This window comes from Pagrus pagrus (assembly GCF_965226575.1).
Source record: "Pagrus pagrus genome assembly, chromosome: 8".
NCBI classification, from domain to species: Eukaryota; Metazoa; Chordata; class Actinopteri; order Spariformes; family Sparidae; genus Pagrus; species Pagrus pagrus.
This window is the reverse complement of record NC_140192.1, coordinates 1,415,895-1,443,669: the sequence shown is the minus strand read 5'-3', so window position 1 is coordinate 1,443,669 and position 27,775 is coordinate 1,415,895. Positions and strand designations below refer to the sequence as shown.

General features: G+C 42.5%; 2 protein-coding genes across 4 annotated transcripts; both read left to right on the top strand.

The window, feature by feature from the left end:
- Window positions 1–11,495: 11,495 nt before the first annotated feature.
- LOC311261147 (GTPase IMAP family member 8-like) lies at window positions 11,496–27,401 on the top strand. Of its 3 annotated transcripts, none has more exons than XM_084359553.1 (4): window positions 16,487–16,564; window positions 17,922–17,991; window positions 21,924–21,977; window positions 22,145–27,401. In XM_084359553.1, exons 2-4 carry the CDS (start codon window positions 17,973–17,975, stop codon window positions 24,205–24,207), a joined length of 2,136 nt encoding a protein of 711 aa, XP_084215679.1. In that variant the 5' UTR covers window positions 16,487–16,564; window positions 17,922–17,972; the 3' UTR covers window positions 24,208–27,401. The 3 variants fall into 3 exon arrangements, with proteins under 3 accessions (XP_084215681.1, XP_084215679.1, XP_084215680.1); XM_084359554.1 differs by lacking the exon at window positions 16,487–16,564 and adding an exon at window positions 17,584–17,822; XM_084359555.1 differs by lacking the exons at window positions 16,487–16,564; window positions 17,922–17,991; window positions 21,924–21,977 and adding exons at window positions 11,496–11,542; window positions 12,002–12,058.
- Window positions 12,256–14,579, top strand: LOC311261136 (GTPase IMAP family member 5-like; the record flags this gene model as incomplete). The annotated part of the gene is made up of 2 exons (XM_084359531.1): window positions 12,256–12,260; window positions 12,322–14,579. 2 exons carry the CDS (start codon window positions 12,256–12,258, stop codon window positions 12,938–12,940), a joined length of 624 nt encoding a protein of 207 aa, XP_084215657.1. The 3' UTR covers window positions 12,941–14,579.
- Window positions 27,402–27,775: the final 374 nt, after the last annotated feature.

Here is a 27,775-nt window from a genome sequence, read left to right as displayed (position 1 = left end):
GTTACATGAACGCCTCACACAGAATCAACAAGACAAACTGTCCCCTGAACGCCTCACACACCAGAGGCAAGAAAGCAAACTGTTACCTGAATGCCTCACACAGAATCAACAAGACAAACTGTCACCTGAACGCCTCACACACCAGAGGCAAGAAGACAAACTGTTACCTGAATGCCTCACACAGAATCAACAAGACAAACTGTCCCCTGAAGGCCTCACACACCAGAGGCAAGAAAACAAACTGTCACCTGAACGCCTCACACAGAGCCAACAAGCTGCTGCTGAACACAACATGAACACTGAGAAAGTGCACAAACACACAACAGAGCACAAAGTTGTTCATTACAATCTGTTTCTGATGACTGAAGCTTCAAACATCAGAGCCAACAAGACAAACCGTCCCCTGAACGCCTCACACAGAGCCAACAAGACAAACTGTCCCCTGAACGCCTCACACAGAATCAACAAGACGAACTGTCACCTGAACGCCTCACACAGAGTCAAGAAGCCAAACTGTCCCCTGAACGCCTCACACAGAATCAACAAGACAAACTGTCCCCTGAACGCCTCACACACCAGAGGCAAGAAAACAAACTGTCCCCTGAACACCTCACATCAGTGGCAAGAAGACAAACTGTCCCCTGAACGCCTCACACAGAATCAACAAGACAAACTGTCACCTGAACGCCTCACATCAGTGGCAAGAAAACAAACTGTTACCTGAATGCCTCACACAGAATCAACAAGACAAACTGTCAACTGAACACCTCACATCAGTGGCAAGAAGACAAACTGTCACCTGAACGCCTCACACAGAATCAACAAGACAAACTGTCACCTGAACGCCTCACACAGAATCATCAAGACAAACTGTCACCTGAACGCCTCACACAGAGCCAACAAGCTGCTGCTGAACACAACATGAACACTGAGAAAGTGCACAAACACACAACAGAGCACAAAGTTGTTCATTACAATCTGTTTCTGATGACTGAAGCTTCAAACATCAGAGCCAACAAGACAAACCGTCCCCTGAACGCCTCACACAGAGCCAACAAGACAAACTGTCCCCTGAACGCCTCACACACCAGAGGCAAGAAAGCAAACTGTTACCTGAATGCCTCACACAGAGCCAACAAGACAAACTGTCCCCTGAACGCCTCACACAGAGTCAAGAAGCCAAACTGTCCCCTGAACGCCTCACACAGAGCCAACAAGACAAACTGTCCCCTGAACGCCTCACACACCAGAGGCAAGAAAGCAAACTGTTACCCAAACGCCTCACACAGAATCAACAAGACAAACTGTCCCCTGAACGCCTCACACACCAGAGGCAAGAAAACAAACTGTTACCTGAACGCCTCACACAGAATCAACAAGACAAACTGTCCCCTGAACGCCTCACACACCAGAGGCAAGAAAGCAAACTGTCCCCTGAACGCCTCACACAGAATCAACAAGACAAACTGTCACCTGAACACCTCACATCAGTGGCAAGAAGACAAACTGTTACCTGAACGCCTCACACAGAATCAACAAGACAAACTGTCACCTGAACGCCTCACACAGAATCATCAAGACAAACTGTCACCTGAACGCCTCACACAGAGCCAACAAGCTGCTGCTGAACACAACATGAACACTGAGAAAGTGCACAAACACACAACAGAGCACAAAGTTGTTCATTACAATCTGTTTCTGATGACTGAAGCTTCAAACATCAGAGGCAACAAGACAAACTGTCACCTGAACGCCTCACACAGAGCCAACAAGACAAACTGTCCCCTGAACGCCTCACACACCAGAGGCAAGAAAGCAAACTGTTACCCAAACGCCTCACACAGAATCAACAAGACAAACTGTCACGTGAAAGCCTCACACAGAGTCAAGAAGCCAAACTGTCCCCTGAACGCCTCACACAGAGCCAACAAGACAAACTGTCCCCTGAACGCCTCACACACCAGAGGCAAGAAAACAAACTGTTACATGAACGCCTCACACAGAATCAACAAGACAAACTGTCCCCTGAACGCCTCACACACCAGAGGCAAGAAAGCAAACTGTTACCTGAATGCCTCACACAGAATCAACAAGACAAACTGTCACCTGAACGCCTCACACACCAGAGGCAAGAAGACAAACTGTTACCTGAATGCCTCACACAGAATCAACAAGACAAACTGTCCCCTGAAGGCCTCACACACCAGAGGCAAGAAAACAAACTGTCACCTGAACGCCTCACACAGAGCCAACAAGCTGCTGCTGAACACAACATGAACACTGAGAAAGTGCACAAACACACAACAGAGCACAAAGTTGTTCATTACAATCTGTTTCTGATGACTGAAGCTTCAAACATCAGAGCCAACAAGACAAACCGTCCCCTGAACGCCTCACACAGAGCCAACAAGACAAACTGTCCCCTGAACGCCTCACACAGAATCAACAAGACGAACTGTCACCTGAACGCCTCACACAGAGTCAAGAAGCCAAACTGTCCCCTGAACGCCTCACACAGAATCAACAAGACAAACTGTCCCCTGAACGCCTCACACACCAGAGGCAAGAAAACAAACTGTCCCCTGAACACCTCACATCAGTGGCAAGAAGACAAACTGTCCCCTGAACGCCTCACACAGAATCAACAAGACAAACTGTCACCTGAACGCCTCACATCAGTGGCAAGAAAACAAACTGTTACCTGAATGCCTCACACAGAATCAACAAGACAAACTGTCAACTGAACACCTCACATCAGTGGCAAGAAGACAAACTGTCACCTGAACGCCTCACACAGAATCAACAAGACAAACTGTCACCTGAACGCCTCACACAGAATCATCAAGACAAACTGTCACCTGAACGCCTCACACAGAGCCAACAAGCTGCTGCTGAACACAACATGAACACTGAGAAAGTGCACAAACACACAACAGAGCACAAAGTTGTTCATTACAATCTGTTTCTGATGACTGAAGCTTCAAACATCAGAGCCAACAAGACAAACCGTCCCCTGAACGCCTCACACACCAGAGGCAAGAAAGCAAACTGTTACCTGAATGCCTCACACAGAGCCAACAAGACAAACTGTCCCCTGAACGCCTCACACAGAGTCAAGAAGCCAAACTGTCCCCTGAACGCCTCACACAGAGCCAACAAGACAAACTGTCCCCTGAACGCCTCACACACCAGAGGCAAGAAAGCAAACTGTTACCCAAACGCCTCACACAGAATCAACAAGACAAACTGTCACCTGAACGCCTCACACAGAGTCAAGAAGCCAAACTGTCCCCTGAACGCCTCACACAGAATCAACAAGACAAACTGTCCCCTGAACGCCTCACACACCAGAGGCAAGAAAACAAACTGTCCCCTGAACACCTCACATCAGTGGCAAGAAGACAAACTGTCCCCTGAACGCCTCACACAGAATCAACAAGACAAACTGTCACCTGAACGCCTCACATCAGTGGCAAGAAAACAAACTGTTACCTGAATGCCTCACACAGAATCAACAAGACAAACTGTCAACTGAACACCTCACATCAGTGGCAAGAAGACAAACTGTCACCTGAACGCCTCACACAGAATCAACAAGACAAACTGTCACCTGAACGCCTCACACAGAATCATCAAGACAAACTGTCACCTGAACGCCTCACACAGAGCCAACAAGCTGCTGCTGAACACAACATGAACACTGAGAAAGTGCACAAACACACAACAGAGCACAAAGTTGTTCATTACAATCTGTTTCTGATGACTGAAGCTTCAAACATCAGAGCCAACAAGACAAACTGTCCCCTGAACGCCTCACACACCAGAGGCAAGAAAGCAAACTGTTACCTGAATGCCTCACACAGAGCCAACAAGACAAACTGTCCCCTGAACGCCTCACACAGAGTCAAGAAGCCAAACTGTCCCCTGAACGCCTCACACAGAGCCAACAAGACAAACTGTCCCCTGAACGCCTCACACACCAGAGGCAAGAAAGCAAACTGTTACCCAAACGCCTCACACAGAATCAACAAGACAAACTGTCACCTGAACGCCTCACATCAGTGGCAAGAAAACAAACTGTTACCTGAACGCCTCACACAGAATCAACAAGACAAACTGTCCCCTGAACGCCTCACACACCAGAGGCAAGAAAACAAACTGGCACCTGAACGCCTCACACAGAGTCAAGAAGCCAAACTGTCCCCTGAACGCCTCACACAGAGCCAACAAGACAAACTGTCCCCTGAACGCCTCACACAGAGCCAACAAGCTGCTGCTGAACACAACATGAACACGAAGAAAGTGCACAAACACACAACAGAGCACAAAGTTGTTCATTACAATCTGTTTCTGATGACTGAAGCTTCAAACATCAGAGCCAACAAGACAAACTGTCCCCTGAACGCCTCACACACCAGAGGCAAGAAAACAAACTGCTACCCGAACGCCTCACACAGAATCAACAAGACAAACTGTCCCCTGAACGCCTCACACACCAGAGGCAAGAAAACAAACTGTTACCTGAACGCCTCACACAGAATCAACAAGACAAACTGTCACCTGAACGCCTCACACAGAGCCAACAAGACAAACCGTCCCCTGAACGCCTCACACAGAGCCAACAAGACAAACTGTCCCCTGAACGCCTCACACACCAGAGGCAAGAAAACAAACTGTCACCTGAACGCCTCACACAGAGTCAAGAAGCCAAACTGTCCCCTGAACGCCTCACACAGAGCCAACAAGACAAACTGTCCCCTGAACGCCTCACACACCAGAGGCAAGAAAACAAACTGTTACCCGAACGCCTCACACAGAATCAACAAGACAAACTGTCACCTGAACGCCTCACATCAGTGGCAAGAAGACAAACTGTTACCTGAACGCCTCACACAGAGCCAACAAGCTGCTGCTGAACACAACATGAACACTGAGAAAGTGCACAAACACACAACAGAGCACAAAGTTGTTCATTACAATCTGTTTCTGATGACTGAAGCTTCAAACATCAGAGCCAACAAGACAAACTGTCACCTGAACGCCTCACACACCAGAGGCAAGAAAACAAGCTGTTACCTGAACGCCTCACACAGAATCAACAAGACAAACTGTCCCCTGAACGCCTCACACACCAGAGGCAAGAAAACAAACTGTTACCTGAACGCCTCACACAGAATCAACAAGACAAACTGTCCCCTGAACGCCTCACACACCAGAGGCAAGAAAACAAACTGTTACCTGAACGCCTCATACAGAATCAACAAGACAAACTGTCCCCTGAACGCCTCACACACCAGAGGCAAGAAAACAAACTGTTACCTGAACGCCTCACACAGAATCAACAAGACAAACTGTCCCCTGAACGCCTCACATCAGTGGCAAGAAGACAAACTGTTACCTGAATGCCTCACACAGAGCCAACAAGACAAACTGTCCCCTGAAGGCCTCACACAGAATCAACAAGACAAACTGTCCCCTGAACGCCTCACACAGAGCCAACAAGACAAACTGTCACCTGAACACCTCACATCAGTGGCAAGAAAACAAACTGTTACCTGAACGCCTCACACAGAATCAACAAGACAAACTGTCACCTGAACGCCTCACACAGAATCATCAAGACAAACTGTCACCTGAACGCCTCACACATAGCCAACAAGCTGCTGCTGAACACAACATGAACACTAAGAAAGTGCACAAACACACAACAGAGCACAAAGTTGTTCATTACAATCTGTTTCTGATGACTGAAGCTTCAAACATCAGAGCCAACAAGACAAACTGTCCCCTGAACGCCTCACACACCAGAGGCAAGAAAACAAACTGTTACCTGATTGCCTCACACAGAATCAACAAGACAAACTGTCACCTGAACGCCTCACACAGAATCATCAAGACAAACTGTCACCTGAACGCCTCACATCAGTGGCAAGAAAACAAACTGTTACCTGAATGCCTCACACAGAATCAACAAGACAAACTGTCCCCTGAACGCCTCACACAGAGCCAACAAGACAAACTGTCCCCTGAACGCCTCACACACCAGATGCAAGAAAGCAAACTGTTACCCAAACGCCTCACACAGAAACAACAAGACAAACTGTCACCTGAACGCCTCACACAGAGTCAAGAAGCCAAACTGTCCCCTGAACGCCTCACACAGAGCCAACAAGACAAACTGTCCCCTGAACGCCTCACACACCAGAGGCAAGAAAGCAAACTGTTACCCAAACGCCTCACACAGAATCAACAAGACAAACTGTCACCTGAACGCCTCACATCAGTGGCAAGAAAACAAACTGTTACCTGAACGCCTCACACAGAATCAACAAGACAAACTGTCCCCTGAACGCCTCACACACCAGAGGCAAGAAAGCAAACTGTTACCTGAATGCCTCACACAGAATCAACAAGACAAACCGTCCCCTGAACGCCTCACACAGAGCCAACAAGACAAACTGTCCCCTGAACGTCACACACACTAGAGGCAAGAAAACAAACTGTTACCTGAACGCCTCACACAGAATCAACAAGACAAACTGTCACCTGAACGCCTCACATCAGTGGCAAGAAAACAAACTGTCACCTGAACGCCTCACATCAGTGGCAAGAAAACAAACTGTTACCTGAACGCCTCACACAGAATCAACAAGACAAACTGTCCCCTGAACGCCTCACACACCAGAGGCAAGAAAGCAAACTGTTACCTGAATGCCTCACACAGAATCAACAAGACAAACCGTCCCCTGAACGCCTCACACAGAGCCAACAAGACAAACTGTCCCCTGAACGTCACACACACTAGAGGCAAGAAAACAAACTGTTACCTGAACGCCTCACACAGAATCAACAAGACAAACTGTCACCTGAACGCCTCACACAGAGCCAACAAGACAAACCGTCCCCTGAACGCCTCACACAGAGCCAACAAGACAAACTGTCCCCTGAACGCCTCACACACCAGAGGCAAGAAAACAAACTGTTACCTGAACGCCTCACACAGAATCAACAAGACAAACTGTCACCTGAACGCCTCACACAGAGCCAACAAGACAAACCGTCCCCTGAACGCCTCACACAGAGCCAACAAGACAAACTGTCCCCTGAACGCCTCACACAGAATCAACAAGACAAACTGTCCCCTGAACGCCTCACACACCAGAGGCAAGAAAACAAACTGTTACCTGAACGCCTCATACAGAATCAACAAGACAAACTGTCCCCTGAACGCCTCACACACCAGAGGCAAGAAAACAAACTGTTACCTGAACGCCTCACACAGAATCAACAAGACAAACTGTCCCCTGAACGCCTCACATCAGTGGCAAGAAGACAAACTGTTACCTGAATGCCTCACACAGAATCAACAAGACAAACTGTCACCTGAACGCCTCACACAGAATCATCAAGACAAACTGTCACCTGAACGCCTCACACAGAGCCAACAAGCTGCTGCTGAACACAACATGAACACTAAGAAAGTGCACAAACACACAACAGAGCACAAAGTTGTTCATTACAATCTGTTTCTGATGACTGAAGCTTCAAACATCAGAGCCAACAAGACAAACTGTCACCTGAACGCCTCACACACCAGAGGCAAGAAAACAAACTGTCCCCTGAACGCCTCACACAGAATCAACAAGACAAACTGTCACCTGAATGCCTCACACATTTGAGTCAACAAGACAAACTTTCCCCTGAACGCCTCACACAGAGTCAACAAGACACTGTCACCTGAACGCCTCACACAGAGTCAACAAGACAAACTGTCACCTCAACGCCTCACAGAGAGTCAACAAGACAAACTGTCCCCTGAACACCTCACACAGAGTCAACAAGACAAACTGTCACCTGAATGCCTCACACATTTGGGTCAAGAAGACAAACTGTCCCCTGAATGCCTCACAAGTCAACAAGACAAACTGTCACCTGAACGCCTCACACATTTGGGTCAAGAAGACAAACTGTCCCCTGAACGCCTCACCATATTTAAACATACACAACATGATTCAGCGTCTACTCGTGTCACATACACTCACTTCATGAAGTACACACAGTGTTGTGAGAGGTGTCACAAACTGGCTCAATGTGTGTGACAAAGAGAGGAGACAAGTCAGGATTTAAGTGCCAATGAAAATGTTTCATTGTGACTTAAACAACATATAAAACATGAGTCGTGGAGAGTAGCAGCATCAGTAGTGAATGTAGTGTATGGATGAGCGAGGCGTGTGTGTGCGTGTGTGTGTGTGTGTGTGTGTGTGCTGCTGTTGAATGCAAAAGAAAACACCAAAACGAACCCAGAACCTGTCGCTGTGTGGAGCCCAGGAGAGAGAGAGAGAGAGAGAGAGAGAGAGAGAGAGAGAGAGAGAGAGAGAGAGAGAGAGACCAAGCTGTCAGTGATAACCTTGGTAGAGGCCTCGCCAGGTGTCAGCACACCTGTCAGCACACCTGTCAGCACCTTGCCCTAACGAGCCTCCCTGACTCCAGCTCCTGCAGGAAGTGATCAGCTGCATCATGGAGCAGAAAGGGAGCGGTCGTAACAGAGGACACACAGCCATACTCGAGTAAAAGTACAGATATGATGTTAAATATTACGTGTATAAGTATCTGATATAATAATAATAATAATAATATTAAAACAATCAATACAGATATATGTACTGACAGCAGATCCATATATTTACCTGTATGTATAAACTGTATGCTGTGAGTCAGCTGATCATCACAATCACTGTTTTTATCTGATAAATGATAAAATAAATCTGATGCAGCATGTAATCTGTAAAGTAACTAGTAACTAAAGTTATCAAATAAATCCAGTGGAACTTGAGTATTTTACTACTGCTTTACAGCTCCTCTCTACTTCTCATCAAAGTAATATTTTAATACCATATCTGTACTTTTACTCGAGTACTCAGTTACATCCAGACGTCACCAGGAGAGCTATCTCCATCTGTGATTTACTGTCAGGACTATGTTAACCCAACACACTCATCTGTCTCACTCACATGCTGTACTATGTCTGTACATTATGTGTATAAATATATATATATATATATATATATATATATATATATATATATATATATATATATATATATATATATATATATATATTTATACAGTACAGACCAAAAGTTTGGACACACCTTCTCATTCAAAGAGTTTTCTTTATTTTCATGACTATGAAAATTGTAGATTCACACTGAAGGCATCAAAACTATGAATTAACACATTTGGAATTATATACTTAACAAAAAAGTGTGAAACAACTGAAAATATGTCTTATATTCTAGGTTCTTCAAAGTAGCCACCTTTTGCTTTGATTACTGCTTCACACACTCTTGGCATTCTCTTGATGAGCTTCAAGAGGAAGTCACCTGAAATGGTCTTCCAACAGTCTTGAAGGAGTTCCCAGAGATGCTTAGCACTTGTTGGCCCTTTTGCCTTCACTCTGCGGTCCAGCTCACCCCAAACCATCTCGATTGGGTTCAGGTCCGGTGACTGTGGAGGCCAGGTCATCTGGCGCAGCACCCCATCACTCTCCTTCTTGGTCAAATAGCCCTTACACAGCCTGGAGGTGTGTTTGGGGTCATTGTCCTGTTGAAAAATAAATGATGATCCAACTAAACGCAAACCGGATGGAATAGCATGCCGCTGCAAGATGCTGTGGTAGCCATGCTGGTTCAGTATGCCTTCAATTTTGAATAAATCCCCAACAGTGTCACCAGCAAAGCACCCCCACACCATCACACCTCCTCCTCCATGCTTCACGGTGGGAACCAGGCATGTAGAGTCCATCCGTTCACCTTTTCTGCGTCGCACAAAGACACGGTGGTTGGAACCAAAGATCTCAAATTTGGACTCATCAGACCAAAGCACAGATTTCCACTGGTCTAATGTCCATTCCTTGTGTTCTTTAGCCCAAACAAGTCTCTTCTGCTTGTTGCCTGTCCTTAGCAGTGGTTTCCTAGCAGCTATTCTACCATGAAGGCCTGATTCACACAGTCTCCTCTTAACAGTTGTTCTAGAGATGTGTCTGCTGCTAGAACTCTGTGTGGCATTGACCTGGTCTCTAATCTGAGCTGCTGTTAACCTGCGATTTCTGAGGCTGGTGACTCGGATGAACTTATCCTCCGCAGCAGAGGTGACTCTTGGTCTTCCTTTCCTGGGGCGGTCCTCATGTGAGCCAGTTTCTTTGTAGCGCTTGATGGTTTTTGCGACTGCACTTGGGGACACTTTCAAAGTTTTCCCAATTTTCCAGACTGACTGACCTTCATTTCTTAAAGTAATGATGGCCACTCGTTTTTCTTTACTTAGAATTTGTATTATGGCAAGAAAAAAGCAGCTAACAGTCTATTCCGTAGGACTATCAGCTGTGTATCCACCTGACTTCTGCACAACACAACTGATGGTCCCAACCCCATTTATAAGGCAAGAAATCCCACTTATTAAACCTGACAGGGCACACCTGTGAAGTGAAAACCATTTCAGGTGACTACCTCTTGAAGCTCATCAAGAGAATGCAGAGTGTGTGCAAAGCAGTAATCAGAGCAAAAGGTGGCTACTTTGAAGAAACTAGAATATAAGGCGTATTTTCAGTTGTTTTACACTTTTTTGTTAAGTACATATTTCCACATGTGTTAATTCATAGTTTTGATGCCTTCAGTGTGAATCTACAATGTCAATAGTCATGAAAAGAAAGGAAACTCATTGAATGAGAAGGTGTGTCCAAACTTTTGGTCTGTACTGTACGTACACACACACACACACACACACACACACACACATATCGTCTGACCTGTCAGACTCTTTGTAGCCACTTCAATAATCCACTCATGCTGCTTTTTAATCAGCGACTGAGGAGTCTGAATCTCACTGCAGTCATTAGCTCACTAGTTCATGTCATCACGTCCTGTCTCCTCCACGTTCACCCTACATGGCTACAGAAGGCACATTTAATTTCAAAATGTAAAATATTGAAAACATATAACCTCTGTTTTCTCATATGATGTGTATATATAACTTTTGTGTGTAACACAATGAAATGAAATGACAGTTTCTGGTCTTTGGGCCGGTTCAGAGTGCAGTTTCAGTGAGGCTCTTGTACCAGCAGGTGGAGCTCAGGTAACACTGGTGGTACCACAGAGAATCACTGATGTAGAGAATGGATGGATGTTTGCTTCATGCCTGCTGACAGGAAGCTTTTACTGCACACAACACCATAACTGATGATCATATTGTATAGACAACAAGCTGCTCTTCTTCTTCTTCTGCTCCTTGTTTTGTTTTTTATATTCAGTACAGACATCACAGGTACAGAGGTGTGGCCTCCAGGTGTTCATACAGATGTCAGATAATAACTCCATCAGTCTATTAAAGCTGTGACAATGTTCACCAACAATCACTGATGAGCAGGTTTATTACAGATTACATGTGGATGAATGAATGAATGAATATCTACATTTTCTGTGTCCATCAGGAGAAGATGAACGACCTGTGAAGCGCAGCAGCAGCTATGAATGCCTGCCACTCGACAGTGAGTTAATCTGAACTGAGTCAGAAACATTCTCGTCTGTATGAACATCTAGAACTAGATCTTTTTACATTTAAATATTTACAAGCTCACTGGTGAATTGATAGTTAACTGTTAGCTAGTTAGTGCAGCACAGATCTGTTGTGTGGCTGCTCCTCACTGATTTACTGCTGCTGTGCTAAATCATGACTGAGCCAACAGACAGTTGTACAGACAGTTAAATTATGAGTGTTGTTCATTTGACAGACAACAGACAAAACACACAACAGGATGAATTTGACTGACAGCATTTTATTTTCACTATTTCTATATATCAGTTATGGTGAATCCTTTTGGCCGCAAGTGAAAACCTGATATTGTGACAGCCCCAGTGGACACCAACAATCACTGATGAGCAGGTTTATTACAGATTACATGTGGATGAATGAATGAATGAATATCTACATTTTCTGTGTCCATCAGGAGAAGATGAACGACCTGTGAAGCGCAGCAGCAGCTTTGAATTCCTGCCACCCGACAGTGAGTTAATCTGAACCGAGTCAGAAACATTCTCGTCTGTATGAACATCTAGAACTGGATCTTTTTACATTTAAATATTTACAAGCTCACTGGTGAATTTACAAGTTGTAAGTTAAAATGGATGACAGAATCTCTGAAGTCCAAATTAAAGAACTTTCTTATCTGTTGTTAATCAAAGTCTGTTGTACTCAGAATGAATGAAGTCTGAACTTCACAGTTACACTTTTCTAACGCAGTGTTTTCTCTCCAGTGTTTTAACTGAGGGTGGTTCTGCTGGGGAACAGCTGGTCTCAGAGGAGTTCAGTGGGGAACTTCATACTGGGAGAGACAAAGTTCAACACTGAGGAAGAACCAGACTGGTGTCAGAGAGTCAGAGGACGGGTAAAGGAGAAAGAAATAGTTCTGATCAACACCCCAGATCTGCTGCATCCCAACATGTCTGAAAACAAACTGACAGAACATGTAGAAACCTGTGTGAGACTCTCTGATCCTGGACCTCATGTGTTCCTGCTGGTTCTACAGCCTGAAGACTTCACTGAGGAACACCAACTGAAGCTCTGCAGAGTCCTGAACCTCTTCAGTGATCGATCATTTGATCATTCACTGGTTCTGATATCAACACCCAGAGAGGAGAGTCCAGGTTTCATGGACAAATATCATCAACATCCACCCTTAAAGGAAATGATCAGAGACTGTCACTACAGGTTTCTGTGGCAGAAGAATCTTGAACTTCGAGAGCTGCTGACACGCTTGGGTCAAGTTGTGAAAGAGAACGATGGAAAACATCTGAGCTGCAGATCTTATGATATTTGTTTGCACTGCAAGATTTTTCTAATTCATTGTTTTCTTTTTGACTTACTCTGCCTTCTCTGTTTGTTTTAGGGATTTCTCTTGCTGAGGAACGGTAATAATACAAACTCGGATAGAAAGGTGTCAGGGTCCGCCACTTATAAACAAAGTAAAACTCCATCTAGGGTAAAACATTTTCTAAAAGGTGTATATAAAAAAAATATAAGAAAAACACATATTAACTTAAAGCAACACTAGGTAGTTTGGACTCATTACTGCCCCCGGCTGGTTGAGAAGCGCAATTATCTGTTACCAGTGTCGTAAATACTGTCGCTGTATGAGCCTCCCTGGGGAAAATGAATACACGTGAATTTGTTGACGGAGCCGGCGAATCACGAAATTGTCTGAAAAAACCTCAAGAGTGCCAACAACAAGCTCGAGTCAGAGACAGCAGCTGGTAGTTTGTTAGCATGAAGGCTGCACAGCACATTAGCATGCTAGAGTTATTCTCACACCGAGTTGGTTGTAGTGATTGCACCGACTAAGTTACTTCCAAAACACGACGCTTGGGCGTGAATGTGTTTAGTAACGTCTGAAAATATAACTACGTTTTCGGGAGTTACTGAATACAATCGCAAGTTGACGTTGTGTTCGGTGTAATAACTACAACCAACTCGGTACGACAACAGTAAGTAGCATGCTAACGTTACCTCCCGATCACACTGTTCAACAATTATGTTGATTATCTGCATGAACTAAGGAATCTGCAACTTTACAAGACAAGACGTTCACAGTGTTTTAGTAAGTTAGTCATTGTTTACAGTCACTACATGAAAACATGCAAGCTGACGTTGTGTTTGGTGCAATAACTACAACCAACTCGGTACGACAACAGTAGCTAAGTAGCATGCTATTGTTACCGATAACAACAGTAGCCTGACGTTACCTCCCGACCACACTGTTCAACAATTATGTTGATTATCTGCATGAACTAAGGAATCTGCAACTTTACAAGACAAGACGTTCACAGTGTTTTAGTAAGTTAGTCATTGTTTACAGTCACTACATGAAAACGAGCAAGCTATCGAAACGGACAGCATTAGCTTATCTCCCGGCTTTATTATGGTTATAAACTGGACAAATAGAGCCCCAATGAACACCACATAACAACAAATCAACTCAAAGTAAAAGTCGGTAAGATAATAAATATGTATATATGTAATATATGACTTACAAATCCAGTAGCATCGAGGCTCGGTCGCCATCAGTTCTTTCAGCTCGCTCCACCGAGTGTAAGCTGGTCCAATATTTATCCGTGTCCGGCTCATGTTGTATCACTTTCTCTTTGTCTTTTCTTCGCCTCCTCAGACAAAACCTTCTTGGCTTTTTTAGCTGGCTCGGCGTTGGTTTACAAAAAATCCAAGTAGCTGCTGGCTAAATCCACCGATGAATAAACGTGTCGTAAAGCCGGTCGCACTAGACGTCTTTACGTCAGGTATGTCGCTACCCGCTCAGGGAAGTTACGCAGTGCGGTTTCTGCCGGCGCGACCCCCCTCAGGCTGCAGAGGCGTCACCGTTCATCCTATTAACCGTTCTTCTACCACTTAACTGAGTTTAGAAACATTATTTTAAGGTCGAAAAACGACCTAGTGTTGCTTTAAAGGTCTATCTATTTTTAACATGTTTTATGGAACATAAATAACATACACACATATATATAGATATAGATATATAAAGATATATATATATATATAATAAATAACAAATATAACATGTATCAAAGTCCAGTCCAGTCATTTATGCAGCTGTTTCATGGTATTTTGGATGTGCGTGGAAGTTATCATTTATAGTTCCTTCCTGGATAAAGGGTTAAGGTCAGTTTGCTCATTCAGCGCCTAATGGCAGGATAACAAGCCAATGAACCTCTTTCTCTCCTCATTAACATTTCTTCAGCAAAACTACAGACTGCTCCTTTAAAGTAAAAGTGATTGATCATATTACTGGAATATTGTTACTGATGATTTTGTAAGCAGTGTAAAACAATATATTCCCGTTAAGAAGTGTTCTTTGAACATAATTACTGTTCAACCTGACGTGTTTTTATGTTTATTATTGTTAGTTGTAGTGGCAAATGATCATGAATGTGAATAGATTTTGGAATATCCCTCGCAGTCCCAACGGTGCTCTAATCGAGCTTGAGGCTGATAAAAGACCAATGTTTGATGCATCATTTTATATAATGACAATGTTGAAATAAATAAGCAACAGGTGCTGCCACAGCTCACCCAAGGCCACAGAAGGGGCCCGGGTTAGACTTTTGTAGGTTCTTAAGAGCACATCCAAGATGGAGAATAATAAGTAATAAGCCCAGGATGATCATAAAGGTAAAAGGATGGTCCAGGGGGGCGTGGGGACCCTGGACCACGGGTATAAAATGGGGAGAATCGGCGAGAGATCTCGCTTCGCCTCTGATTTTTGGACTTCAACCTTTAGTGGATTTTCAGAGTCAGATAGTGCGTTAATTGGAAAGATAAGAAAAGTTACTCTTCATATGTGCTTAATCCTGTTCTGCTCATTAACACAGTCTGTATAATGTAATCATACTGTTGACATGTTCATTACAGTGTGTGTATCTTATCATTAAAGATTGTTTTTTTACTCTCCTTACTCTTCTCTACAGTTACATAATGATATATATATAAAGTATATATAGTATATATAAATATAAAGTAAATCATATAATTGGAATAAAACCCTCAACATTAAAATACTGCGTGTGTCACAGCTGGTGGAGGTGGAGCTCGTTTATCCACGTTACATACAGCTGGACAGTTTAATCCATGAAGCTGCATTATATTTAAAACACTGCTCAGATGTTTCTGTGTAAAATCTTAATTTCACTCAACCTGATAGTAAACTAAAGATATCAAAGTTACTAGTTACTTTACAGATTACATGCTACATCAGAGCCAAAGTATCACATTTTTAAATTAATTGATTTTATCATCAATCAGATAAAATCAGTGATTGTGATGATCAGCTGACTCACAGTAGACAGTTTATACATACATGTAAATATATGGATCAGTTACTTTACTGATACTTTTGATACTTAAGTCCATTTAATATCAGATACTTTAAGACTTTTACTCGAGGATGATGTTTGGATACTTTATATAACACTGATGTGGTGGAGTGGAAGTATAAAGTAGCAGAAAACTGAACTTCAGTACAGTAAATGTACTTAGTTACATCCCATCACTGGGTGATGTCACAGCTGGTTGAGGTGGAGCTCGTTTTAAATACTTTTGTGTAGTTAAATCTAAAACAGCATCATATTTTATTCACTGATCTCGTGTGTGTGTGTGTAAACTACATCTGAAGAGTAACTAGTAACTAAAGTAATCAAATACATGTAGTGGAGTGGAAGTATAAAGTAACAGAAAATAAAAAAAGACTCATTATGTGGAGTACTTGAGAAATGTATGTAGCAGTGGTGGAATGTAACTAAGTACATTTACTCGAGTACTGTTCATGTGGGTGACTTTCACTTTGGCCAAAGTAATATTTTATCACCACATCTTTGCTTTTACTCGAGTATGTTTGGATACTTTTCACACCACTGAGTACTTCGTTACATCCCACACTGTGCAGACTCCTCCTCCCGTCAGTTACTTTCACTTCGCCTTCGTTTGTGTCGCAGCAGAAATTCAGCAGGTGAGTAATCTCGATACAACTCATTAAAGTAACGAGGTAACTAAAGTGAGAGTAGTGTGTGCAGTTGGAGGGACGTGTTTGAGCTTCTGATCAGTTTAATTTAAGAGTTTAATGAACCGGAAACAGTCGACACCGTCTGACGGTCCGCAGCAGACCTGAGGCTCTGTCGGGCTGAACCGAGTCCTCGTGTGATCATCTCTCAGATGTTTATTCTCTAATATACTTTATAATCTCTAGTTACTGATGTGATCTGAGTGAAGGTGACTTTGAGTCTCCTGAAACTGTCGCCAGCTGAGAGAGGAGGTCTCACTCTGTCGGAGCGGTAGGACTACAGAAACACCCTGGTTGTACAGTGGTCTCACAGAGCGGAGCATCTGTCCACATAGATGATCTTTGGTGAAGTTGGACATGAGGAGCTGAGGCCTGAAAGTTTTCTGAGATGCTCAGAAACTGATTCAGGAGATTATCTGAGGCGTTTCTCTGGAAGACTTCCAGTAAAACACACATCTCTCTTCGTGTCTCGTCCAACAGATGACTTCTACTTCATCTGAAGTGTTTTTAACAGAGTTCATGTTGCTTTTACCGGAGAAAAGAGAAAAGACTGCACGGATGAAGAGTTCTGGTTAGAGCTGGGTTATATGGCCTTACAATAGTGTCACAATACTTTTATAATAACGTCACAGCACTTGTTGTTTCAATCCCAGCGGTTTAAAAAATATAATCAAATATTAATATTGTGGGAGAAGAACATGACTCCTCCAGGACATTGTCTCCATATGACAGGAGGTCATACGTATCCTGTATACATGTTAATGTCTGGATAAGGGCACAGTGACGTCTGCTCTGTGAGTGTCTGTCTCATGGTCTCTGCAACCCAGCAAGTCAAAGCTGCTGTAGATGTGTCTCAGATCAGATGTCCCAGACAAACAAAGCTGATTGTTATGGCAGACTTGCTGTCTGCTACACATTTTCCTCCTGTTCCTCACTCGGCTGGAGGTGAGAAGCTCTGCATTAACTTCCCTTGATATGTTGTTGAACAGATAACCTTGTATGTGAGGGAGGCGTCCTGAGCTGTAGATATAATCTGAGCATTTGGGAGACTTGTGGGAATTATCATGGCATCACAGACAGATGTGCTGTTATTTTGCTCCTCCATGATCATGTTTTATAAACTATTTCAACATCGGTGTCTCTGAGTCTTCCTCGTCTCTCCTGAACGGTCAAGTGAGCCGAAATTCCTCAACAAATATTATTCAAGGTATTTTATTGAAGTTAGAAATGTCAGTATGTGTGATGTGTGTAACACCAGACAGCAGCAGGCCGGTGACAAACTGGTAACAGTTTATCTCCTCTGCAGGTTCTCGACCCAGCAGGTGGAGGAGTCTGGTGTTTCCAGCAGAGTGACGTCATGGCGACTGCAGACACAGGTCAGCGCTTTATTATTTATTAATATTTATTCCTGCACTAAAAGTCATGTGATGTGCTCTGCTGTGCTGAGACATATTTCCATGACTTACCAGCCAGTCTGACTTCCTCGCTCACTTTCCTCCACGCCAGTCTCAGCATGAGTACATGTGTTATCGTACAGCTGTGTGTGTCTGCACGGCCACGATTAGTTATTATCTTCTCCTCCATTGCGGTTGATGAATGTCCGAACATCAGCGACATTAACATCATGGCGTCAGTGTGAATGTCAACGCTGATAGGCTTTCATGAAACAGCGTCACGCAAAATCCTTGCTTGAGTTAAGTGTTTTCAACATTTTCAACTAATGCAAATTTTGCGTGTTTGCGTCATTCGCGCCACCGAGTGTAAATTCCCACAAATATGCTCTATTTGCGTTGTTTCATTGAGTTTCTAAGTAATCTAGATGCGCAAATTACACATCTGAGAGCTCATCAGCCAGGTGCAATCAACAAACAGGCAAAGTTTTAGCAACTCACCGATGAAGAGTCTGCGAGTTTCAGTAGTGAATCAAACTCCAACCAAAGCTGTCCTCTTTTATTCTCAGACGTGCAGTAGATCCATGTCAGTAACATATTTTATCCAAAACACTGATTAGATGGCGATGAACTGTGATGACGGATGCTTTTTCATGCTCTTATTGGTCCCAAAACTCCACCACTTGAAAGCAAAGTGCCATTAAACTGTCACCTAAAATGGACGCCGACCTCTGATCTATTGATTGACACCTCATTCGACTCGTTAGGAGCTTCTCTGCCCGCCCTGTGGCCTGAAACTGCCAAACAGTGATCAGAAGGACAGGAAACCCGCCCCCTCTTTTTCTCCCTGTCTCCTGAACCATTTACACGCCAGCCTCGGGATGATTGACACATCATGTAGCCAATGAGATTTCAAGTCTTTTAAATTGGTTTTAAAGCAGAAAGCTTGAAAAGTTCCAGACACTGTCGTGGTCCTGTCCTTTCAGTTTCATCTGATGTGTTCTGTGTGCACACCTGCACTGCATCACCTTCATTAGCCCCGCCCTCTTCCTGTAGCCTCACCTGTGTTTCTCCACCTCTCTCCACCTGCACCTCATCCCCTCGTTAGTTTAGTTTGTATTGAAGTCCAGTCTTTAGTTCTGTCTTTGTCGAGTTTCCCTCGTCTCACCTGTATCCTATATTTGCAGGCATCTACTGCGTTTTCGTCCACCTTATCTGCTCCGATGTGACAGGCACTTGTTTTTGACTATTTTACATGCACAAAGTTAGTAAACATAAAGAACGATACAGTTTAATCCTCCTGTTACTCTCAGGCAGGAGTACTATGAGGTCACAACATAGCGTTTTTGTTGCCAGATGCCTGCACATTTCCTCAATATTCAGAGATATTGGTATTAAATTTGAACTTGACTATATGATATGGACCCACTGTGTTTTCCAGCTAATACAGATCATCTGCAGGCTGAGTTTTGCATTAAATAATTCAGTGTGTTAAAGCTTGTATACATCAATGACAGAAGCATTTAAAATTCAGACAGTAACCTTTCAAAAGAGGCCAAAACCACACCTGTACTACTGTAACTGTTCAACAGCAGCTTTGAATTTACTCTATATGTGTTTAGGATCATTTTACGAACACATTTTCAGGGACGTGACATGATAAACACACCAGGTATATTTAATGAAACCAAAAGACAAACACGTTCCTCAGTGAAAATGAATGAAGGTGTGCTCTGGATTTACTCTGCCATCCTCTAACTCTCATGTCATTCCAGATCCAGCTGCTCCCTCCTGACCTGCAGTAACAACAGTCCACCACTAACCTCACCTGCCTCACATTTCCCCGTCAGCATGGCTACACACACACACACACACACACACACACACACACACACACACACACACACAGCGGTCCATCGCTGCTCGTTCTCTGGCAGATTGTCTCGCTTGCATCCGCCTCTTTTCCAGCCTTTGTTCAGCCTGCTGACCCTCGGGTTGATTGTCTGACAGGTTTGCATGTTCCCCGCTGTTAACCTGCTTCTGACCACAGTAAACATGAACTTTTATCTCACTCTGACGTCTTTGTGTCGTGATTTTGGTTTCAAACCTGCAGCTTTTCTGAGCAGCGACTCTTAGCAGGACCTTTTAATGAATTAACGTTTGAGATTAATGAATAAAATGAGATTGTAAGCAGCAGGTGAACAGAAGCTCCTCCATGAATCAATCAAACTTTATTTAACTTAACTTTAACACCTTTCAAACTAATGAAAATGCAATTCAAAGTGTTATATTAAGGAAACAAGATGGGTTTAGAGACTAACGCACAGCAGCTCCAATATAATGAATAGTTAAAAAAATAAAAGATAAAAATGATGAAGATGAATAAAAGATTGCATGTAAAGGTTTATTTAAAAAGTAAATATAATACAACAACAGTAAAATGTAAATACAAATCTATATATAATACAGTGAAAAAGAATAAAGCCTTCTGATAAAAACAAAATAAATTCTAATTATTTATTTTGTAACATAAATATTAAATAATCAAACCATAGAAATACAAGACACGACATAAAAGCCAGACTGAATAGAGGTTTTTAGTTTGTGTTTAAAAGTATCAGTATTTCCAGCTGAAGATAAAGAAATCAACAACATCTGATGATTTAATCTGAGGAAGTGTTAATATTAATTATGAAGTTGAAGTTTCATGCAGATTTGTTGACTTATGATGATAATGATAGAAATTAATCAAACTGACTTAAATAAAAGCTCATCATCCTTGTTACCATGGAGACCTGACGTGCAGCTGTGGGTCAAGAGTCGAAGACCTCACATGTTGTGCAAAAGATTGTATATTTTTAATATAAGTATTGTATCATTCAGCTTTCAAAGTCATACACTTTAAGTTAAAGTGTTGTTTCCTTGGTCTGGGGTAGAGTAAGTCTGTATTAGATACTTCAGAACCAGAATCAGAACTACTTTATTGATCCCTGAGGGGAAATTGGTACGTTACAGATCTTCTAGAGAAGAAATGTCACACTATAGAGAGACCTGAATAAAATATAGGTAGAGAAGACAATAAGAAATAATATTAAGTAAAAATAAATAAATAACTGCATTAAACTACATGTGACAACTATACAGTATATTTATTTACATTTACAAATAGAGATGTGTGCCTGGTACCTCACTATAACTACCACTGACAGAAGTTGATAGTGTAAATAAATGTCACATAAATGCAATATGTGATATTGCAAATCAAAATATAATAAAGATGAAGTATGGTAAAAGAAGAACTGACCCAAATGCAGACACGGAAACAGAAAGCGATCTTTAATGAAAACTGAAAACCAGTCCAATAATCCAAAATGAGATAAAACAAACAGGGCAGGTAACAAAAGAGCTGGAGATGAAGAGACAAGTTAAAAACAGAACAAACCATGAATCCAAGAGGAACAAACACCAGGAGGAGACACAGGACGACGGCAACAGGAGAGACGTGAGGACGAGAACCGAACAGACGAACCAACAAAGAGTGAGGGAACAACACAGGCTTACATACAAACTAAACGAAGAGACCGAGGTGAGACAGGTGTGAAGTAACAGGAGAGAGAGAGAGCAGTGGGAACAGGTGAGGAGGAAGTAACAACAAGACACAAAGTAAAACAGGAAATCAACAACGAGAGAGCTACACAGTTGACTCAAGAAACTGTGTTCCTGCCCTGATGTGTCTGAAGTCTGAGTATTCAGGTGTTTTGCAGATGTCCGTCAGTCTTCTTCATGTCGTTTTGATCTGAGTCTGGGTCAAAGACCGATACATCTCTGTTTTTTTACTAGTTTTATACATGTACACATTTAGAAGAACAGCAATAATAATCCTATTCATTAAAAATGACGTGTTTCTGTACCAACAGGTGATCTGACACCACTGAGGAGGAGCAGCAGCTATTACTTGCTGCCACCCAACAGTGAGTTGAATTATTCTCTCTATAATCACAGTTTGTTGGTGGTGGGTTGCAACAGCTGACACATCCACCGAAGTCCACCTTAATGAAGCTGTGACTTCCTCATTGGTTATCCATTTTGATGAAGTCGTCACTGAGGAGGTTTTTCTAACGCAGTGTTTCCTCTCCAGTGTCTGAGCTGAGGGTGGTTCTGCTGGGGAACAGCTGGTCTCAGAGGAGTTCAGTGGGGAACTTCATACTGGAAGAGCCAAAGTTCAACACTGAGGAAGAACCAGACCGCTGTCAGAGAGAAAGAGGACTGGTAAAGGAGAAAGAAATAGTTCTGATCAACACCCCAGATCTGCTGCATTCCAACATGTCTGAATACAGACTGACAGAACATGTAGAAACCTGTGAGAGACTCTCTGGTCCTGGACCTCATGTGTTCCTGCTGGTTCTACAGCCTGAAGACTTCACTGAGGAACACCAACTGAAGCTCTGCAGAGTCCTGAACCTCTTCAGTGATCGATCATTTGATCATTCACTGGTTCTGATGTCAACACCCAGAGAGGAGAGTCCAGGTCTGATGAAAACATATAGAAATTATATGCAACGTCAACCCTTAAAGGACATGAAGAAAATGTGTGGATACAGATACTTGAAGCAGAAGCACCTTGAGCATTCAGAGCTGTTAACACGCTTGGGTCACATAGTGAAGGAGAACAATGGAGATCACGTCAGCCGTGATGTGTTTGACGAGGAAGCTGCAGGTTTAATGGAGTCACGAAGACCAAAGTCTGAAGACATCAGAGCAGCTTTAAACCTGGTTCTGTGTGGGAGGAGAGGAGCAGGGAAGACTTCAGCAGCTGAGGCCATTTTAGGTCCTTCAGTCTCCAGCTCATCAGAGTGTGTTCAGAGTCAGGGAGAGGTGTGTGGACGTTGGGTTTCCCTGGTGGAGCTGCCTGCCTTGTGTGGAAAACCTCAGGAGGAAGTGATGGAGGAATCACTCAGGTGTATCTCCCTCTGTGATCCTGAGGGCGTCCATGCCTTCATCCTGGTCCTACCTGTGGGTCCCCTCACTGATGAAGACAGGAGAGAGTTAGAGACCATCCAGAACACATTCAGCTCTCGAGTCAATGACTTCACCATGATTCTGTTCACTGTGGACTCAGATCCTACAGCTTATCTCGACTTCGTAACAAAGGACAAAGACATCCAGGAGCTCCTTCAGAGCTGTGGAGGAAGATCTGTTGTTCTCAACATCAACGACAAGCAGCAGATCCCAGAGCTGTTGGATGCTGTGGTAAAGATGAAAGAACAAGGACCCAGAAGCTTCTCAAAGGACATGTTCACTAAAGCTCAGATGGAGAAGGTCTCAAGACTTAAAGCTGAGCTGCAGGACGTGAAAAGGAAGAGTGAGATTGTAGGTGATGAGGAACATCAGAGCAGAGAGCCTCTCAGGATGGTGCTGGTTGGGAAGTCAGGCAGTGGGAAGAGTGCGACAGCAAACACTATTTTGGGCAAGAAGCATTTCATACCCAGAATCACCCCGAAGCCAGCGTCGAAGCGCTGCGAGAGAGCAACAGGAGAGATTGATGGACGGCCTGTTGCTGTGGTCAACACTCCTGCGCTGTTCGACGAGACTCTGTCTGATGACGAAGTTCAACAGGAGCTTCACAGATGCATCAGCATGTTGTCTCCTGGTCCTCACGTCTTCTTACTGGTGATGCAGATCGGGAACCTTACACAAAAGGATAAAGACTCGTTGGAACTGATCCAAACGGTTTTCGGCAAGAGGTCTCAAGACTTCATCATCGTTATCTTCACCAGAGGAGACGAACTGGAAGATCAGTCACTTGAGAGTTATGTTGAAAACTGTGATGATTTTGTCAAACAACTCCTGAAGGACTGTGGAGGCAGATACCAGGTGTTCAACAACAAAGATCACACAAACCGCACACAAGTCAGAGAGCTGCTGAACAAGATCGAGACCGCGGTGAAGGAGAACGGTGGCTGCTGCTACGACACTGAGACGTTCCATTGGAGAAAGGAGGCGATTCAAAGGGAAGTGGAGCAAATCACCAAAAGACAAGGTGAAGAAATGCAAGAGATGAAAATAAAACTAGAAGCGCAGATATCTGAAATGGAACAGAGAGCTCAACAACACGGAGAAAAAAGTCAGGAAGAAATAAAACATCTGAGACAAGAACTGGAAACCATGAAGCTCAAGAAGAAAAGCTGCTCCATCTGCTGATTATGTGGAACAAAGAATACAATACTGAGGAGCGAGTGACGAATGACTCAGGAGCTGCCGCATTATTAACGAATCGTCAGCGAGTAATTACTGAATAACTGATTTCAGGACTGTGTAGTCGATAATGATGAGACACTAAACAGACTGGGAGAGATCTGTGAATCCACGTACTGACCACGTTATCATGAGTCGTTCTGATCAATAACAACCTCCATACGCGAAGCGACACGCAAAGATTATCTAATGATTAAGTAATAAGTATTTAATGAGCCTATTGAGGAACTACTCAGTATTGTGTTTTACTTAACTTGACTAATCATTATTGACTAATTACTGAATCATTACTTACTATTTTCTTGCTCTTTCAAGTCAAATAAAACATCATACTGAGTAGCTACTCATTACTTAATCATTAGTTACTGTTTGTGTATCTTTAAAGTGAAATGTAATACTAAGTAGTTCCTCAATATACTCATTATTTACTCATTACTTAATCATTAATTACTGTTTGTGTCTTTAAAGTGAAATGTAGTACTAAGTAGTTCCTCAATATACTCATTAATTACTCATTACTTAATCATTAGTTACTGTTTGTGTGTCTTTAAAGTGAAATGTAATACTAAGTAGTTCCTCAATATACTCATTAATTACTCATTACTTTATCATTAGTTACTGTTTGTGTGTCTTTAAAGTGAAATGTAATACTAAGTAGTTCCTCAATATACTCATTAATTACTCATTACTTAATCATTAGTTACTGTTTGTGTGTCTTTGAAGTGAAATGTAATACTAAGTAGTTCCTCAATATACTCATTAATTACTCATTACTTCATCATTAGTTACTGTGTTTGTGTGTCTTTAAAGTGAAATGTAATACTAAGTAGTTCCTCAATATACTCATTAATTACTCATTACTTAATCATTAGTTACTGTTTGTGTGTCTTTAAAGTGAAATGTAACACTAAGTAGTTCCTCAATATACTCATTTATTACTCATTACTTAATCATTAATTACTGTTTGTGTATCTTTAAAGTGAAAGATAAACTACAATTATTCAACAGTCATCAATGTCATCAGCTAACCCTACATGAAATGATGCTAATCTACACAATGTAAAATCACATTAAGGGGTTACTACACATACAAAATTTAGTAACGTTTTATTTAACTGTGCACTAAGTTAACTAATGTTATGACATAAGCAGACAGAGTAACGTACACCCGTTGGTTGGCTGGTAATGCTGCCGCAAAGGCACCAGATGACATCAAGACGGGAGGATGAAGGTCAGGGAGGGAGGCAGTCGGCTCGGCTCAACGTGACGCAGGACAAAATTAATTCCACCTCGTCTTCGACTCCTCATCCTGCAGAAACTTAAAGTGACCGAGCTGTTCGGGGAAAGATGCATTTGCCAGACAAAGGCATAGCTAGCAAAAAGACAATTCAGTATTATATAGTTAAAGGCCTTTAACATGTTTCCAACATTTATAATGTGTTTTGAAACAAATCTTGTTAAATGCTAATTACTTAATCACTCGCTCTTTATGTTCCCCTGCAGGTGAAGTGAAACATCATACTGAGTAGTTACTCAGTAGACTCATTTAATACTTATTACTTAATCATTAGTTACTCTTTTCTTTTGTACTTCAAGCAAAGTGATTCAGTGATTTTCACATGTTTGTGTAAAGTGTTTACTGTCTGACATCATCCCGTCTTTTCTCTGGAGGTTTGCTCTGGATTTCTTCTGTGAAAACTTTTTTTTTTTTTTACGTTTGGACCAATGACAGGAAGTTCTTACGGGCTTTCATCATCAGAACATTGCAACAAAACAAAAAGAGCTGCAGGAGCACACAGGGAGAGGAGGAGACCACATGTTTAATGTTCACGTCTTTATAAAGAGTCAGCTGAAAAAAAACTGGAGAGTTTTTTATTATTTTCTGAAAACAGAACGACAAACTGCAGCTTTCAGAGAGACACTGAGCTGAATCACCACCGCTGACAGACTGTCATCCTGCACTGTGTGTTCCTGTTATTGTGTCCACCCCCTGTCCAGTCACAATCAGCACGCTTCAGTTGAGTTGATCCACTGTGATCCTCTGCAGCTCCTGTGTGTTGACAGTGTTTTGTCCAGCAGGTGGCGCTCTAACATGAATCTGAAGTCAGTTTTAGATCTTCAGCTGCTGACCTGTTTGATTTGAACTCTCCTCATCATTTGTTTACATTACATTTAATATTTCTCAATGATGTCTAATATAACAGCCACACTACAGTATTTTAAAGTGTTTCTATTATTATTCTGACTTAATTTTCATTTATGAATGTAAACTTTCAGCTGTGAAATCAGTTTAAACAGACAGAAGGTTAGTGAAGGAGAACAGCTCTGTTCGGTTAATGAAGATCGTCTTTGTGAAGAGAAAGAAATATCACAGTATATTTTAAACGTGGACGATATATCTCAGCACCAATAAAGAAACATGTACACAGAGTTTAACGATGCAGCTAAAGGTGGAGCTCATCTTAATGTCTTTACTTTGATTTTTATATTTTGTATTAATATTCTGACTCTGTGAACTAACTAGTTACTAAAACTGTCAAATAACTGGAGTGAAAAGTTCAATGTGAGACTCGTAGTGGAGTAGAAGTAGAAAGTAAAATGGAAATACTCAAGTAAAGTACTTCAGTCCAGTAAATGTACTGACACATGTTGTGCTGAACACCCAGCGGACTCTTTATCAGCTACACGCGTTTGATCCGTTGTGATTAAATAAGAAATTCAAACATTACGAAGCTCATGACGTTCAGTTGTTGGTGACATCGTCTGAAACGTGAAAATCCATCATCATGTTTATAACCGAGGTCACAGATGAAGCTTCCTGTGGACAGACAACAGAAACACTGATGAATATAAAGACCAGCACATCAGTGTGAGCTCATTATGAAGTGTCCACTGAGTCTGTCAGAAGAAACTCACACACTGATTTTATCTCTAAACATTTTTACAAACCTTTGTAACGATGTAACGTTTTAATTTCCCTTCAGAGAGGTCAGATGTCTGCAGACACGATGTTCTGATTATCTGCTTGTTTCTGGGAGATTTTCAACACACATGTTATTTGTTTCTGCTTCTTTTGTTCATAAAGTCTTTTAATAAAGATGGTTGAAAAAAAATAAATGGTCCAAGACGTGATTTACACCCTTTATTAAGATGAAGTGTCACTGAAGCTGCTGAGATGAAAGTGTTGTCAGACTCTTCTTCTTCTTCTTCTCTTCTTGTTTCACAGAGGACATCAGTTGGCATCCTGTCACTGTAACAGCCATCATGATTCAGACCGAGAGGCTCTGACCTCGATCCACGTCCTGAGATCCTGAACTGATTTAAGAAGGCGTTATTTTCACCCTTTTTAAACTGAACTCTTTCCTGTAGCTGCTCAGATGAAAGCGTCGGCGTGCATCCTGTCTGACGTGAGTGTAATTAGCGTCTTTTCAGATCAGTTTGGGAGCTCGGACGGTAACTTCCCCTGACCTCACCATCAGCATGGGGCCGAGGACATAATGCCCGGATGTTACTT

Excerpts from the sequence above, each read along its gene's own strand:
- LOC311261147 (XM_084359553.1), top strand. Across the intron at positions 21,978-22,144 it reads TTACTTGCTGCCACCCAACA|TGTCTGAGCTGAGGGTGGTT; the intron begins GTGAGTTGAATT and ends TTTCCTCTCCAG.